The 12,331-nt window shown below is 37.3% G+C and overlaps 1 protein-coding gene across 1 annotated transcript; it reads right to left on the bottom strand.

The window, feature by feature from the left end:
• Positions 1–265: 265 nt before the first annotated feature.
• calb2a (calbindin 2a) lies at positions 266–11,610 on the bottom strand. Its single transcript, XM_058388221.1, has 11 exons — positions 11,428–11,610; positions 10,040–10,116; positions 9,004–9,093; positions 8,724–8,804; positions 3,763–3,819; positions 3,223–3,300; positions 2,714–2,769; positions 2,586–2,625; positions 2,446–2,499; positions 917–976; positions 266–829 (listed from the first exon to the last, which is right to left on the bottom strand). Exons 1-11 carry the CDS (start codon positions 11,519–11,521, stop codon positions 710–712), a joined length of 807 nt encoding a protein of 268 aa, XP_058244204.1. The 5' UTR covers positions 11,522–11,610; the 3' UTR covers positions 266–709.
• Between the last annotated feature and the right edge of the window lie 721 nt (positions 11,611–12,331).

Genomic DNA, 12,331 nt, shown 5'->3' with positions numbered 1-12,331 from the left:
TTTACTGGCAACCCAAGTTGGATCAAAATGTTATAATTCCATTGTATTTTCAGTATGAGATTACACAGTAAGTAAGCCCAAATAATTATTTCTAAACTATTTTTATCAAAGGGTACCAGTAAGTCTTGAGATGAATGTTTATGAATCCTTTATATGGAAAATTTTTAAAAATGACCATATTCTTCACATAACCTAATCTTTTATTAATTCTCTCAGTAACATTGTCTAACAGTATCAGCCAAAGAAAGAAAACAGCATAACCCAAAACAGTTAAAAATTTAATAAAAGTAATACAACCAAACCAAAGACAGAAAATGAAACCTGAATGAATACCAGGGGATGCAGAGGGGCCCAATCAAATAAATTAAAATATAGATTAATAAAAAGACAGTTAAATTGAATAATGTGAATAACAGCATTACAAGCTTATTCATACTATTAATATATTTCTATCAGATTAAATAAGATCCATTTGAATTGTGTTTAAAAATTGAGCAGAGGGCAACACCATAGCTGGACAGTCTGTCCTCAAGCAGAAGGGATTTATGTGGTGTGACAGAAAATGGGAAAAGAAAATTATATTTTTTTTGTGCTTTGTAGTGCACATTCATTCAAAACACACATAAAGTAAAGGGGTAGTGCCTGGCACATGCACAAGGTTACAGTAGTCAGGCAGCAGAAAGAGAAATGTGATTGCAGAACAGTACAATCACAGTACAATGGGCTCCCGGCACAGTACAATTTCCAGTTCTGTGCGGTACAGTTTACCCCCATCTGACAAGGCCATGATGCTTTTTTTATAGCCAGCTAGGTCCTGGGCATCAGCACCCTAAAATATAAAAAAAGATCACATTGTTAAAACTAATTCATTACTTTAAATTACAACCATTTAGTGCTCTTGGGTTTCGTTTCTCACCTCATAGAGGTCCTTCAGGAGGTAGTCCAACTCCATCTCATCAATGTACCCGTTTCCATCCTTTAAAACACAGAAAGAGGTTATACTGGGTTACCCCTATCTATATTGCAGTTATACCAAGGAGTGTATTGGCTTTACACAGAGGACTGCGTTCTGATTTAACGATTCATAAGATTCTCTGCTTCACTGATTCACTCTCTTCAGTTAGAGAGCGTGAATGAGGTCATAACTAAAACTACACTGAGGACAGGGGGAGGTATTTGTAATTTCTTTTGCATCTTTGGGTGAGTACATTGCTTTGCATGTGGCCAGAAATTTTGCATTTTTTCAAAGCTCAGCGCATCCTGTTCAGGCACTGTGAGGTGTGTCAGTATTTAGTTGACCTGGTGTCTTGCACTCCTGCTATTATTTTATTTACCCATGGCTTCACTATAGGAAATGCAAGTGCTTGCAAGTGTCTATGACTGTATCAGACAGGAAGAGGGATGATACCACACATATGCATTGCAGGAATTTTAGATTCTGTGGCTACGTTTCATTTATCATTAAGTGTTGTATCTGTCCTAGTTCTAGCAAACACGCTTTAAGGCTGCCTTGCTTACCCTGTCACTCTCTGCACAATTGTAGTTTTTAATTTTACATAATTTAAGAAAAAAATATAACATTTGTTAAGTTGTCCTCATTTTCTAATGTTGACTGTGGAGGGACTATGCAGCTAAATACAAATGTACAAATTTTCAGACTGCTTATGTCATTTGGTTTAGGGGAGAAAGCTGTACAAAAACAAGTACAGACTCTAAAACTGCATACAACACCAAATACTTATAATAACTTAATAGCCTATACCTACATAATGCTATGTAAACCTCCACCAAATGAATGCACTGATGAACTGATAAATTAATAATAACAAAAAAAATACTAACATAATACAAAATAAGTTAACATTTCTTGCTTGAGAATGTTTACCACACCCTCTAGTGGTGCATTTGGAACAGTGTCATCTAAAAAGCAATTGTTAGTCAAATGTTCAGAGAGCAGGTGCACATTCGTGGTCATTTACCTGCTCAGGACAATGGAAACAGCACTCATCATCATGCAAAATGGATTCAGGAGAGTGAGGGAAATTAGATGTAAAAAAAAAAAAAAAAGATAGGAGAGCTCCTGCTGCTTCATTTACTGAGCTAAACCAAACTGTCACCCTCAGGAGACTTTCTGCAACATTATTTTGCTATTATGCATTGTGTTTCTTTGATTTGAGCAGATGCATGTCCAGTGAGCAATAGAAAGATTTTTTTTCTTAGAATGGTCTAAAATGAAAAACTAATACTGTTGAGTGAAGTTAGGAATTGGCAGGATCTCCTCTTGCATGCACTGTCTTTGAGAATGCTTGCTATGATGTCTGGGGCAGATACTTAATTATAAATGAAGTGTAGTCCTTCAGTCTAAAAATACCACAGTGTGTTTCCCTGCAGGGGCATATGAATCACAGGCACTTGCGTTTATGTTAGTGTAGAAATGCACACTACCTTGTCATAATATGTGAAGATGCTGTTGAACTGGTCAGTGGTCAGCTTGATGCCCTGCAACAATGTGCAAACAAATCAATATTTCGGCTGCAATTTGATCCTTTAGAACAAACTGTAAACTTTCCTTTTACCAAACTCACCTGGAACTTCAGCAAGAAATTTTCCTGAACTGGTAGAAGCCTTAAAAAGTGAATAAGCAACAATCTATTAGCATAATATTTGAGGGAGAGAGATCTATCTGATTATCTTGATCAAAAATATCGCTCACCTTGCCATTTCAGACAGCCCCAGCTTTCCGTCCCCGTTCAGATCAAACATCTTCAGCTGGAAGTGTAAAAAGAGAACAAAATAAGTGGATCATTTTCATTAATTAACCACTATTTATAATATAAGTCTTAGCTGTTACATGTGCAGCTAAATTGAGCATGAAAAGGGTCAATAGTCAGGCTAAAACCATCCCCCAGTCCCCGTCATAGCAGAGATGTAGTTCTCTAGTTAAGGAAGCATTAAGTAACAAGGCGTTGATGAGAAACTCGTTTTCTGGTTTTCTGGTTGCCAACAGCTCACTAAAGCTTTAAATAATCCAATGCACTTTATTGTTTTCTGTATAAGCACCAGTTCCTTTTTCTTTCAAAAACTCAATCTGTTGAAGTCATAGTTAACTATTCAAATGCATGCAGACTGAGTAAAGCACCAAGGTATCATTCTTAGTCTGAGTAACAGATGGCTTAACAGATATTTTATTATAGCAACAAGGTGTGCTGTTAAGATACTTACAATTGTCTGTGTGTATTCCTGCAATTTCTGGTCATCATATTGCCTGTTGACCTTTTTCAGAAGGTCTGAGAGGAAGTTCTAAAAGAAATAAAGAAATGGTACAGGTTATTTAGACAACCTCAGTCTATGTCTCACAAGGAGAACCTGGTTCTCTCATGGAACAATTGCAGTCCTTAAAAGTATCCGGTAGACAGTGTAACATTTGCACACTATTATACCTATGGTCAAAATCAATTTCCTGCATGTGATTACATCCTGGATTATACTTTATGAGCCAGTGAGGAGATTTGAATGTTTCCTTCAACTGGCAGTTGCTATGGCCAGCCTGATTTGCGTGCTTTCGTTTTGCTTCTCAAGCAAAAGAGCTACGGCATTACACCGATGTTGCTCAGGGTAGTCAGAATAACCTAGAACAATAGCTCAGCTTGCTTAACTAATATAGTCTATAATACTACATTCCGTATAATCCCTACATGTTGGTGAAGAAGGTGCTAATTTTCATTTAAAAAAATGATAAATCCTGATAGACAAGTATCTTACCTTCAGCTCATTTGCTTCAATGAAGCCACTGCGGTCGGTGTCATACCTTCTCCAGGCCTACAGAAGACAAATATCCACAAAACAAGGTACTTAAAGTTAAATAATGAGTAAATCGATATAACATTTGCCTGATCAGGTTAAAACTGTCACTGAATATGAATGAATATATAACAACATCTGTTAGAAAAGCTTGTTAGAGTAAAAAAAAATTAGTTACAGAAATGGCAAATGTTTTCCAGAACCACCAGTAAATCGAATGCAAATAATAAAGAAAGTAATTAATATATATATATATATATATAATGACAAATTTGTTCAAATGTCAGCAGTGATTATTGTTGCTGCCTCATAGCTCCAGGGTCAATACTAAGCTTTCGCTTTTGTCTCTGTGTAGAGCTTTGTAAGTTCTCCAATGTTTAGGTAAGTTTCCTCCAGATTCTTCAGTTTCCTCACACCTCTGAAAAATACAGTAGGTGGACTGGCTATACCAGATTGTCCCCATGTGTGAATGCTTGTGTGTATGGTGCCCTGTGATTCTCTGTCTTTCACCCAGTGTTCCCACTATAGGTTCCAAGATAAAATGGTTACTGAAGATAAATGATGAATGGACAAGTTTAAAAAGATAATCAGTGATTTGAATGAAAATACTGTAAATTCTGTCTGGTTCCACTAGAAATATTAGATATAAGTTTTGTCCAAAAGAAAACAGCATAATAAAAAATTTCACGTTTTTTTCTTTCCCTAGCCTCCCTCTACCCCCCTCCCAAATCCTACCACAAAGATTAAAGGAAGGTGAAAAGGAATAATAATTGTTGGGAGCCATGAAAGTTTCAATACAGTAATCTCACTGGCTTTTCCATGCATTATACCCATTTTCTATTCAGCTCAGCAGTGAGAGCACAAAGAACATGTAATGCAATTTGAACAATTTAATAACATCTAGCTGTCCTTATTTCTAGCACTGGTTCATAGCAAATATAGATGCTCTGTTCAGCCTCTCACATCTGTGGAGAATTTCTGTGGTCTTATAATGCACTACTCAGAAAATACATGTTTGTATCACCTCATTTTACTGTAACCCTTTTTTTAAAACCCCCTTTTTTACATCCATCCGTCCATCCATCCATCCATCCATCCATCCAGCCGTCAGTAACCACTTTCTGGTTAGATCTGAAACCTATCCTGGAAACACTTCATCACTGCATGCACACATACATTCACCCCCACAGCCAATTTAGAATAGACAGTCTACCTACTAGCAGTTTTTGGAGGTGGGAGGAAAACAGCATTCCATGGGCAAGACATGTTGAGAATGTGAAAAAAAGTCTGCACATGCAGTAACCCAAGCTAAGGATACAGTTTGCCAACAATAGAGCAATTAAAATGCTAAATTTTTCTCCTCTATATCACACTTACATCATCTCTGCATAACAAAATAGCCAGAAAGATCTTTCTGATCACCAAATCTTAATAAGTCACTCTTTATTCTTAAAGTGCACCCCCCCCCCAAAGTTTTTTTTGTCTCTGTCTTGTGACTGATTTTCTTCTATGATATGTACATACCAATATTATAGCCAGAGGAATATATTATTTCTAATGATCTAATGCAGTATATTGATGATATTCTTATGGCATATTCATGATTTTTTAATACACTTTGGGTAGTTTTCTTTGGAACTGTTCTCTTTTGCTCATTTCTTTCGCAAAATCATTATCCTTTTTCCATGAGCTAATGTGGGTAGTTTCTATTTATCTATCCTCCTAAATCTCACTAACTAACTGCCCTCCACATGACTTGTACAAGTACATGCTTCCTCATATTTTCTGCTGCATCACAGGGCAGTGTCAGATGCTTAAAGGAAAGTGCTATCTGAGCAGTTCTGCATGCATGAGCTCACAGACATCCACAATTGGCTAATGTCATTCTCATTGACAGGGAAGAGAGTAATGGCATCCCACCCCCTCAGACAGCATTGCCAATTTTGCTCTCTTGTAATGACTGATGGCTGTGACATTGTTGGAATATAAACTCACAATATGAATCTCCCAATGACAGGTGAACATTTTTCTGTTGTGCCATTTGGGAGACTGTGATGATTATAGCATTTTAATTACTGTTTTCACTAGAAATAACTGTGAACGACAATAAGCCACATGGTTCAAATGTTTTTAGTTTTTCATGTAGCAGCATGGGTGCTGCAGACACATGATAATTAATTTTATCATTTTAACAATAAGCATATAACTTGTGTAAATTGCAAAAACATTTTTCCCCAAACTTTTGTGTATTGCAGGCTGTTCTGCCTAGCCCTTATAGAGCTGGATGAAAATCATGATCAATACTCTAATTATTTGGTACTTGTTTGCAACACGTAGAGCTTTACTTTAACTGCAGCTTTATGCCATTAGAGCAGTGCATATAATTTTCCTCTGCCACTGCCTACCATAGCAAGGAATAAATCAGGCAGGTATGGTAATAAGTTTTAACCTGGAAGTACCATGGTCTTTATAACATTATGTCAAATGCAAGACCTGTTAGCCACAATGCAACAGGGCATTGAAATGAAAATCTTGGGGGTTTATCTTGCAAACAGAGACAGAACCTATGGTACTTTCAGAACATGGGTCTTATTCTCTAACCCATTTTGGCAAAGAGTGCTGGAAATGACTATAATTACAGGTGCAATGGTTACTGAAATCCTATAGACAAGACCAAGCAATAGGACAGCCACTCCATTGGCAGCTAAATGCAGTACATCATCAATTGTTTCTATAGAAATATGTTGGATCAAGCCACCTGCTGCTATTACCTGGCAGATCTCTGCCACGCAAGTCTAGGAGGCATTAGATCATTGAGCCAAACTGGACATTTTGAGGTTACAGGTTACATTCTTGAGTCTGTTCAGTGAATGAAGTTAATTGATTCAGTTCAGTCAAAAGTATCATTCAGTTAAACAGTTTGCCTAAATGTGCAGCCTGGACACATGACACAGTGAACACCGCCATTACACATACTGAAATGGTGTAAATCTTCAGCTTGGACTTAATGAGCCTGAACAGTACTTGAACTCAGTCTCGAGTTGTTTATCACATTGGTCCTGCAAACTGGGTTTGAGAAATAGCAGATAGATGGATTTAAGCATAATAAAGTGCAGGCAATGTTGCTGTGCAACCAAGAACAATTAAAACTGATACATATCATATCAGTTTAATTAACTGATTGGGTAACAAATTAAGTTGCAAAGGTTCAGTCACTCAACGTAGAGCCTGTTAGCTGTTTCATGAAGGCAGGTGTTACTAGCAGTGTGCATGATCCTGAGGCATTGGTCTGTATTCCTTTTTATGGCAAAGAACAAAAAAAAAAAAAACAAATGTATGTGAAAAACCTTGAAGGTAAAGGTGTAAATTAGTTTCAAAATCACTATTAACCACTATGGTTTAGTGCTGCAACATTTTCAGGGCATTTTCTAGGGTTTACATATATTCATTTTGTGATCAGCTTAAGTTAAAAAATTAGACCATTAGACCAGACCTATGGTCCTAAACAAACACACCACTTTGGCACAGTAGAGCACACACCTGGAAATTATGGGAGCAACCCTGGGATCCCTGGGAGCAACCCCAATGTACTCACATCTGCACAAAGGGTCGGCCACTCTTGTTCAGTGTTCAAACATGTCACACTTTTTCAAACCCAATATTTCTAGCAATGATATTGGTACAGTGGTATATCAATAAACATAAAACTACTTTCGCAGAAAAGAATGTGACCAGGCACAATATTTAAACATTGAGTAATTTTCATTCACAATAGGGAGCAATAGAGTAAGAATATTGAGAGATATTTATCCTGAACAAAGAACAGTATCAGCATTCAAAAGGTTCAACCTCAATAGTCGAAACAGCACTTCAAAATATTCTCTTGAATGATTTGGTGCTCCATTAGGATGCGTTATTAAAAAAGTATACATGATACTGGTTCCACAGAAATCTGTACTTGTGCACTCACTGGTAAAAAAGACAGTTGCATATTTATCATCGCATTGTCTGGTTTAGATTGTGTTAAAAGTGATAAAACTATACATTCCAGATTGGACTGTAAATCCTATCATGCTGTTTCAAAAACAGGAAGAAAAGCTGGTGTAATATATATAACTGCATGCTTGTGTAGGGCACCTTTACAGGTACTGAAGTGGCTGCAGGTTTTCGTTCTACCATGTTCATTATGGCGTTCAACTCATTAACAGTCAATTGACCAGTTGGAATGAAGGCTACACCCGCCCTGAGTGAATAGAACTGGACACACCTGCTATAACTTACACTACCAGTCAAAGGTTGGGCACACCTTCTAATTCCATGGTCTTTCCTGATGTTTATTTCTTTCTACATTGTAAAACAATGCTGAAGGCGGCCGAAATACACAATAATCTCGTTTGAACAGTTGATATTGAGATATGTCTGCTACTGATGCTCTGTAAAGCCTTCATAACGGCTCTAATCTGAGGTGCTGTTAATTGGTGATTTCTGAGGCTGGTAACTCTAAATGAACTTCTCCTCTGCAGCAGAGGTAAGTTTTGGTCTTGCTTTCCTGGGATGGTCTTCATGTGAACCAGTTTCATCATGGTGCTTGATGGGTTTTGCAAATGCACTTGACAATACTGTTCTTGCAAGAACTATTCCAGAACACCTGACCTTCGTGTCTTAAAATAACAACTAAATGTTGTTTTTTGTCATTACATATGGATTACTTAAGTCCATGTGTGTTATTTCATAGTTTTGATATTTCCAGTATTGTTCTAGAATGTAGAAAATAAATCCATAAACAAAAAACACTGAATTAAAAGGTGTGTCCAAACTTTTGACTGGTAGTGTATATGAAGTATTTACCATTATAGCAATTTAGTAAAATCAGTGTGTGGAATACAAAAGAAGATGAAATCATGGTCTGTATGATTGCTTACCGCCATAAACTCAGAGCTGGAGCCCAAAAACTGTCTGAAGCAAAGCAGGAAGTTCTCCTCTGTTGGCAGTATCTGGGCCAGCTGAGACATAGATAACATGAGAATTAATGTTTCTATAAAAAAAAATGAAAAATAAAGTGACATCAAAATGTTCTCATTTTAAAGCATTTAAAATAGCTCGGTTGGATCTAAATATCTGCTATGTTCAAGGCCATTTGTAGGCTGACCTTGTCAAGTTCACTGGCAACAGGCTCAATTTTTGAACAATGCAATTTCTTACCTCTGACAGCTCAATCCTCCCATCATTGTTCTTGTCGAATTTCTGCATGAACTCTGCCATCTTGTCTCTGAAACAGGCATTTGATGGGTCCTGAAACAGACAAGCATGGCCAGAGGGCTTTGGTCCAGAACTAGACTTAGATCTCAACTAACACCAATCACTTTCATTTGCATTACTTATCAGAGATAAGAGAAATGTGCCAGAAAAATGAAATGAAGACCCCTTACTGTTAAAGGAGAAAGCTCCTATAAGATAGTTCCTGACTGTATGAGTGTATAGCATATTTCACATGATTGTAGAGATTCACATGATTCCTGGCTTTGACTATATGACATGCAGAGAAATAAAACTTCTCTCTTGTTCAACTAAGATCCTCTACATAAATACCATTTGCTCAGTCACCTACTGCATGAAATATTCCAATTTCAGAATTCAATTTACCCACATTAATGGCAGAATTGTTGACATTTTACCAGTACCTGTAGGCTATTGTATCAACCTCACTGTAAATATCATGGGAGCTTTCTTTCTTTTTTCTTTTAAAATATGTCAAGCATCACTAGAGTCACTCTGTTTTATTCTGGATACATTGAGCAGTATTTCTTTTAAAACAAAAACACAAAGTCCCATTTGCAATATGATTCTTTCCATCTGTCGTCGATTGCTTTGTCACTGACAACCTTGCAATCAGCATTACTTGTTTTTGCAAAATCATCATTGTGTATAGCATTCTGCTCTTTCTGCTTAGTGTTGCTCTGCTTAGTGTTGCTTTTTTATGTTTCGGGTCGGCTCTGTATAGTTTTTAAGCTTTGTTCTAGATGTATCTTGTTTTTGTCAACTTAGCTCTTAATTATAGATTATCCCATTTGCCTGTCTAAAATGTAGAATTACCTTGATCCTGTTACCTTCATTCAATGTGTTTTGGGTGTAAAAGGTAGAAAACCTACTTTTGTCTCTGCAAGAGGTGTTTTATTTTGCCAGATTTCATATTAAATGTCAAGATTCAAAGTATTTTCCTATTTTTTTGTTTACTTACCACACCAGCTCCTTTCCGTGCAATCTCCAACTGACTAATAAAGTTTTCAAGCTCCTTGCCCTCAATGTAGCCATTACCTGTAGGTGAGATCCACATTAAACCAGCATTTAGGATTTAGATTACAGGATTATACAACATGAAATCAAGATGTTGATTTGTCTGGATGATGTCCTAACTACAAAGCTTGTTAACTTTTTTTTTGGCTGGAATCAAAATCAGAGCAGTTATAGAGCCTAATTAAAATCTCTTGACAGCTGTTCTCCCAATCACGCTTTGAATGTCTCTCTTTTTCTGATTTCGGAATAATTAAGGGCCTTGCTGTAGGGGGCCTTTTAAGTTCCATTTCTTACAAGAGACAAAAAGATGATGTGCAGCTTGATGCTTAAGAGAGCTATATTGAAATTCTTTTTCCATTTCAGCTAGTGTATAAAATATTACAATGTGTCGTCTTTGCAGAAATATGTGTGTGTGTGTGTGTGTGTCTGCTCCGCTTCAAACTATAGATAGTGTCAGTTAATTTGTCAGCAGACAACAGTGACATCTGCAGACATGATCTCTCAAGGAGAAATTCTCTTATTTACAACAAGCATAAAACAATAAGATGGCATTTCAGCATGCATCTGCATTTCAATAATGATGAAAAGTTAAATAAAAGTGTGTCAGTTCTGGCATCACAGCCCGGTGACAGCACCTGGATTATGCATTCATTGTTCATACCTGACTCAGTGCCTACAGCTTATTGAATGAGACCACACACAATTTACATTAGTATACACGGGACAAAACACTGTCATGCAATGGAAAGGTAGTTGATATTGCTCTACTGGAAAATAAGAAGAAAACCTTAATTTGTAGCAATACCTATGATTTGTAATTAAAACAGTTATCCAGGATGTGTTAAACACACAAGGTTGACTGATCATTTAATATGCAGTTTTTCATTTAAAACCAATGCTTTTGCTATAATACAGAATATTTAGATCGTCTAAATTAAAAAATAATTAGTGTTTAATAATCACACATTTTTCATATATTTATCTGATAAATGGATCTAGCCACCGATAACAAGGAAATTCTAGAAATGATGGTTACAAAGCATTTTGGTTAGTTTTAATAGCAACACAAGGACAATGCATCTGGGTAAATTAGAGCAATTCAGTGCACGCCTTTGGTACTCTGCTCGGGAGAAAACCGGTGCATTCCGTCCTGACTTCTCTCCTCACAAAAACACACAATTCAAAAAACTTTTCTTAAATAGCCTACTTATTTCAGCTTATTTCTCATCTAGTGTTAAAGCTCACGTAGAATTAAACTGTTTTCAATTAAATCCCCTCCAGAGCATCTTTTTCTTATCTCAGTCTCCACCAACTCTTATTTCATGCACTTACCGTCGGCATCAAAATGTTTCCAGATATCGAGGAACTGGGATGCGGTCAGTTCCGCCAGGTGAAGATAGGGAGGCTGTGCAGATGTATTTGCCATGTTTTTTTCCCCTGCTGCGTTTAAGAAAGAAAAATCCCTGTGAACTTCTACTTCGGTCAACAGCGAGTGTAGGTCTCCCCCTCCCCGCGCGCGCCGCAGCTTTTAAATGAGCGCTAAGGGCTGCAGTGCCTCCGCGAGCGGCCTGGTGGCGCAGTGTCCCTCACCTCCACTAATGCTCCCATAACACTCAGGGCTGCACAATTACACACTGAAAACAGTAACCTAGTGCACCGTCGTGTGCTAGATGTTGATATACAGAAAATATCTATCTATCTATCTATCTATCTATCTATCTATCTATCTATCCGTCTGGCTGTCTGTGCATGCCTATGTGTAATTATTTGACCTTTCACCATTTCACCTTATATGCAGCCATGCCTATATTTTCTTGTAGGCATATTGCCCAAACAGTTGCCACAAAGATGGAAACACATTTTTTTAATATATAAATTTAATATTAATATTAACATAATAAATTTAATAATTTTGTATGCTGTAACCCTAAGGGATACCTGTAACCTGTAACCTTAGTTCACTGGAACTAAGGGATCCAAACATGTTTCAGCATGGAGCATACACCATGTTCCACAATGACCCTGTGCATAAACAACGCTCTATAAAGACGCGACAGTTCTGCACAGAGCCCTGATCTCAAGCCCACTGAGCCCCTTTGGTATGAACTGGAACACTAGCTGCACCCCACAGGCCTCTTCCCCTGACATCAGTACCTGATTTTACTAATACTCTTGCGGCTGAATGGGCAGAAATCCCCAAAGCTAAATTCCGAAACCTAGTGAAAAAGCCTTCGCA

The sequence above is a fragment of the Hemibagrus wyckioides genome, linkage group LG04, assembly GCF_019097595.1.
Source record: "Hemibagrus wyckioides isolate EC202008001 linkage group LG04, SWU_Hwy_1.0, whole genome shotgun sequence".
NCBI lineage: Eukaryota > Metazoa > Chordata > Actinopteri > Siluriformes > Bagridae > Hemibagrus > Hemibagrus wyckioides.
This window is presented reverse-complemented; position numbering and strand designations above follow the sequence as displayed.

Coding starts and splice junctions, on each gene's coding strand:
- calb2a (XM_058388221.1), bottom strand. CDS start 11,521: ATGGCAAATACATCTGCACAGCCTCCCTATCTTCACCTGGCGGAACTG. Junction 3,301..3,762: donor TTGAAGCAAATGAGCTGAAG/GTAAGATACTTG, acceptor TATTTCTTTTAG/AACTTCCTCTCAGACCTTCT. Junction 2,500..2,585: donor ATTTCTTGCTGAAGTTCCAG/GTGAGTTTGGTA, acceptor ACATTGTTGCAG/GGCATCAAGCTGACCACTGA.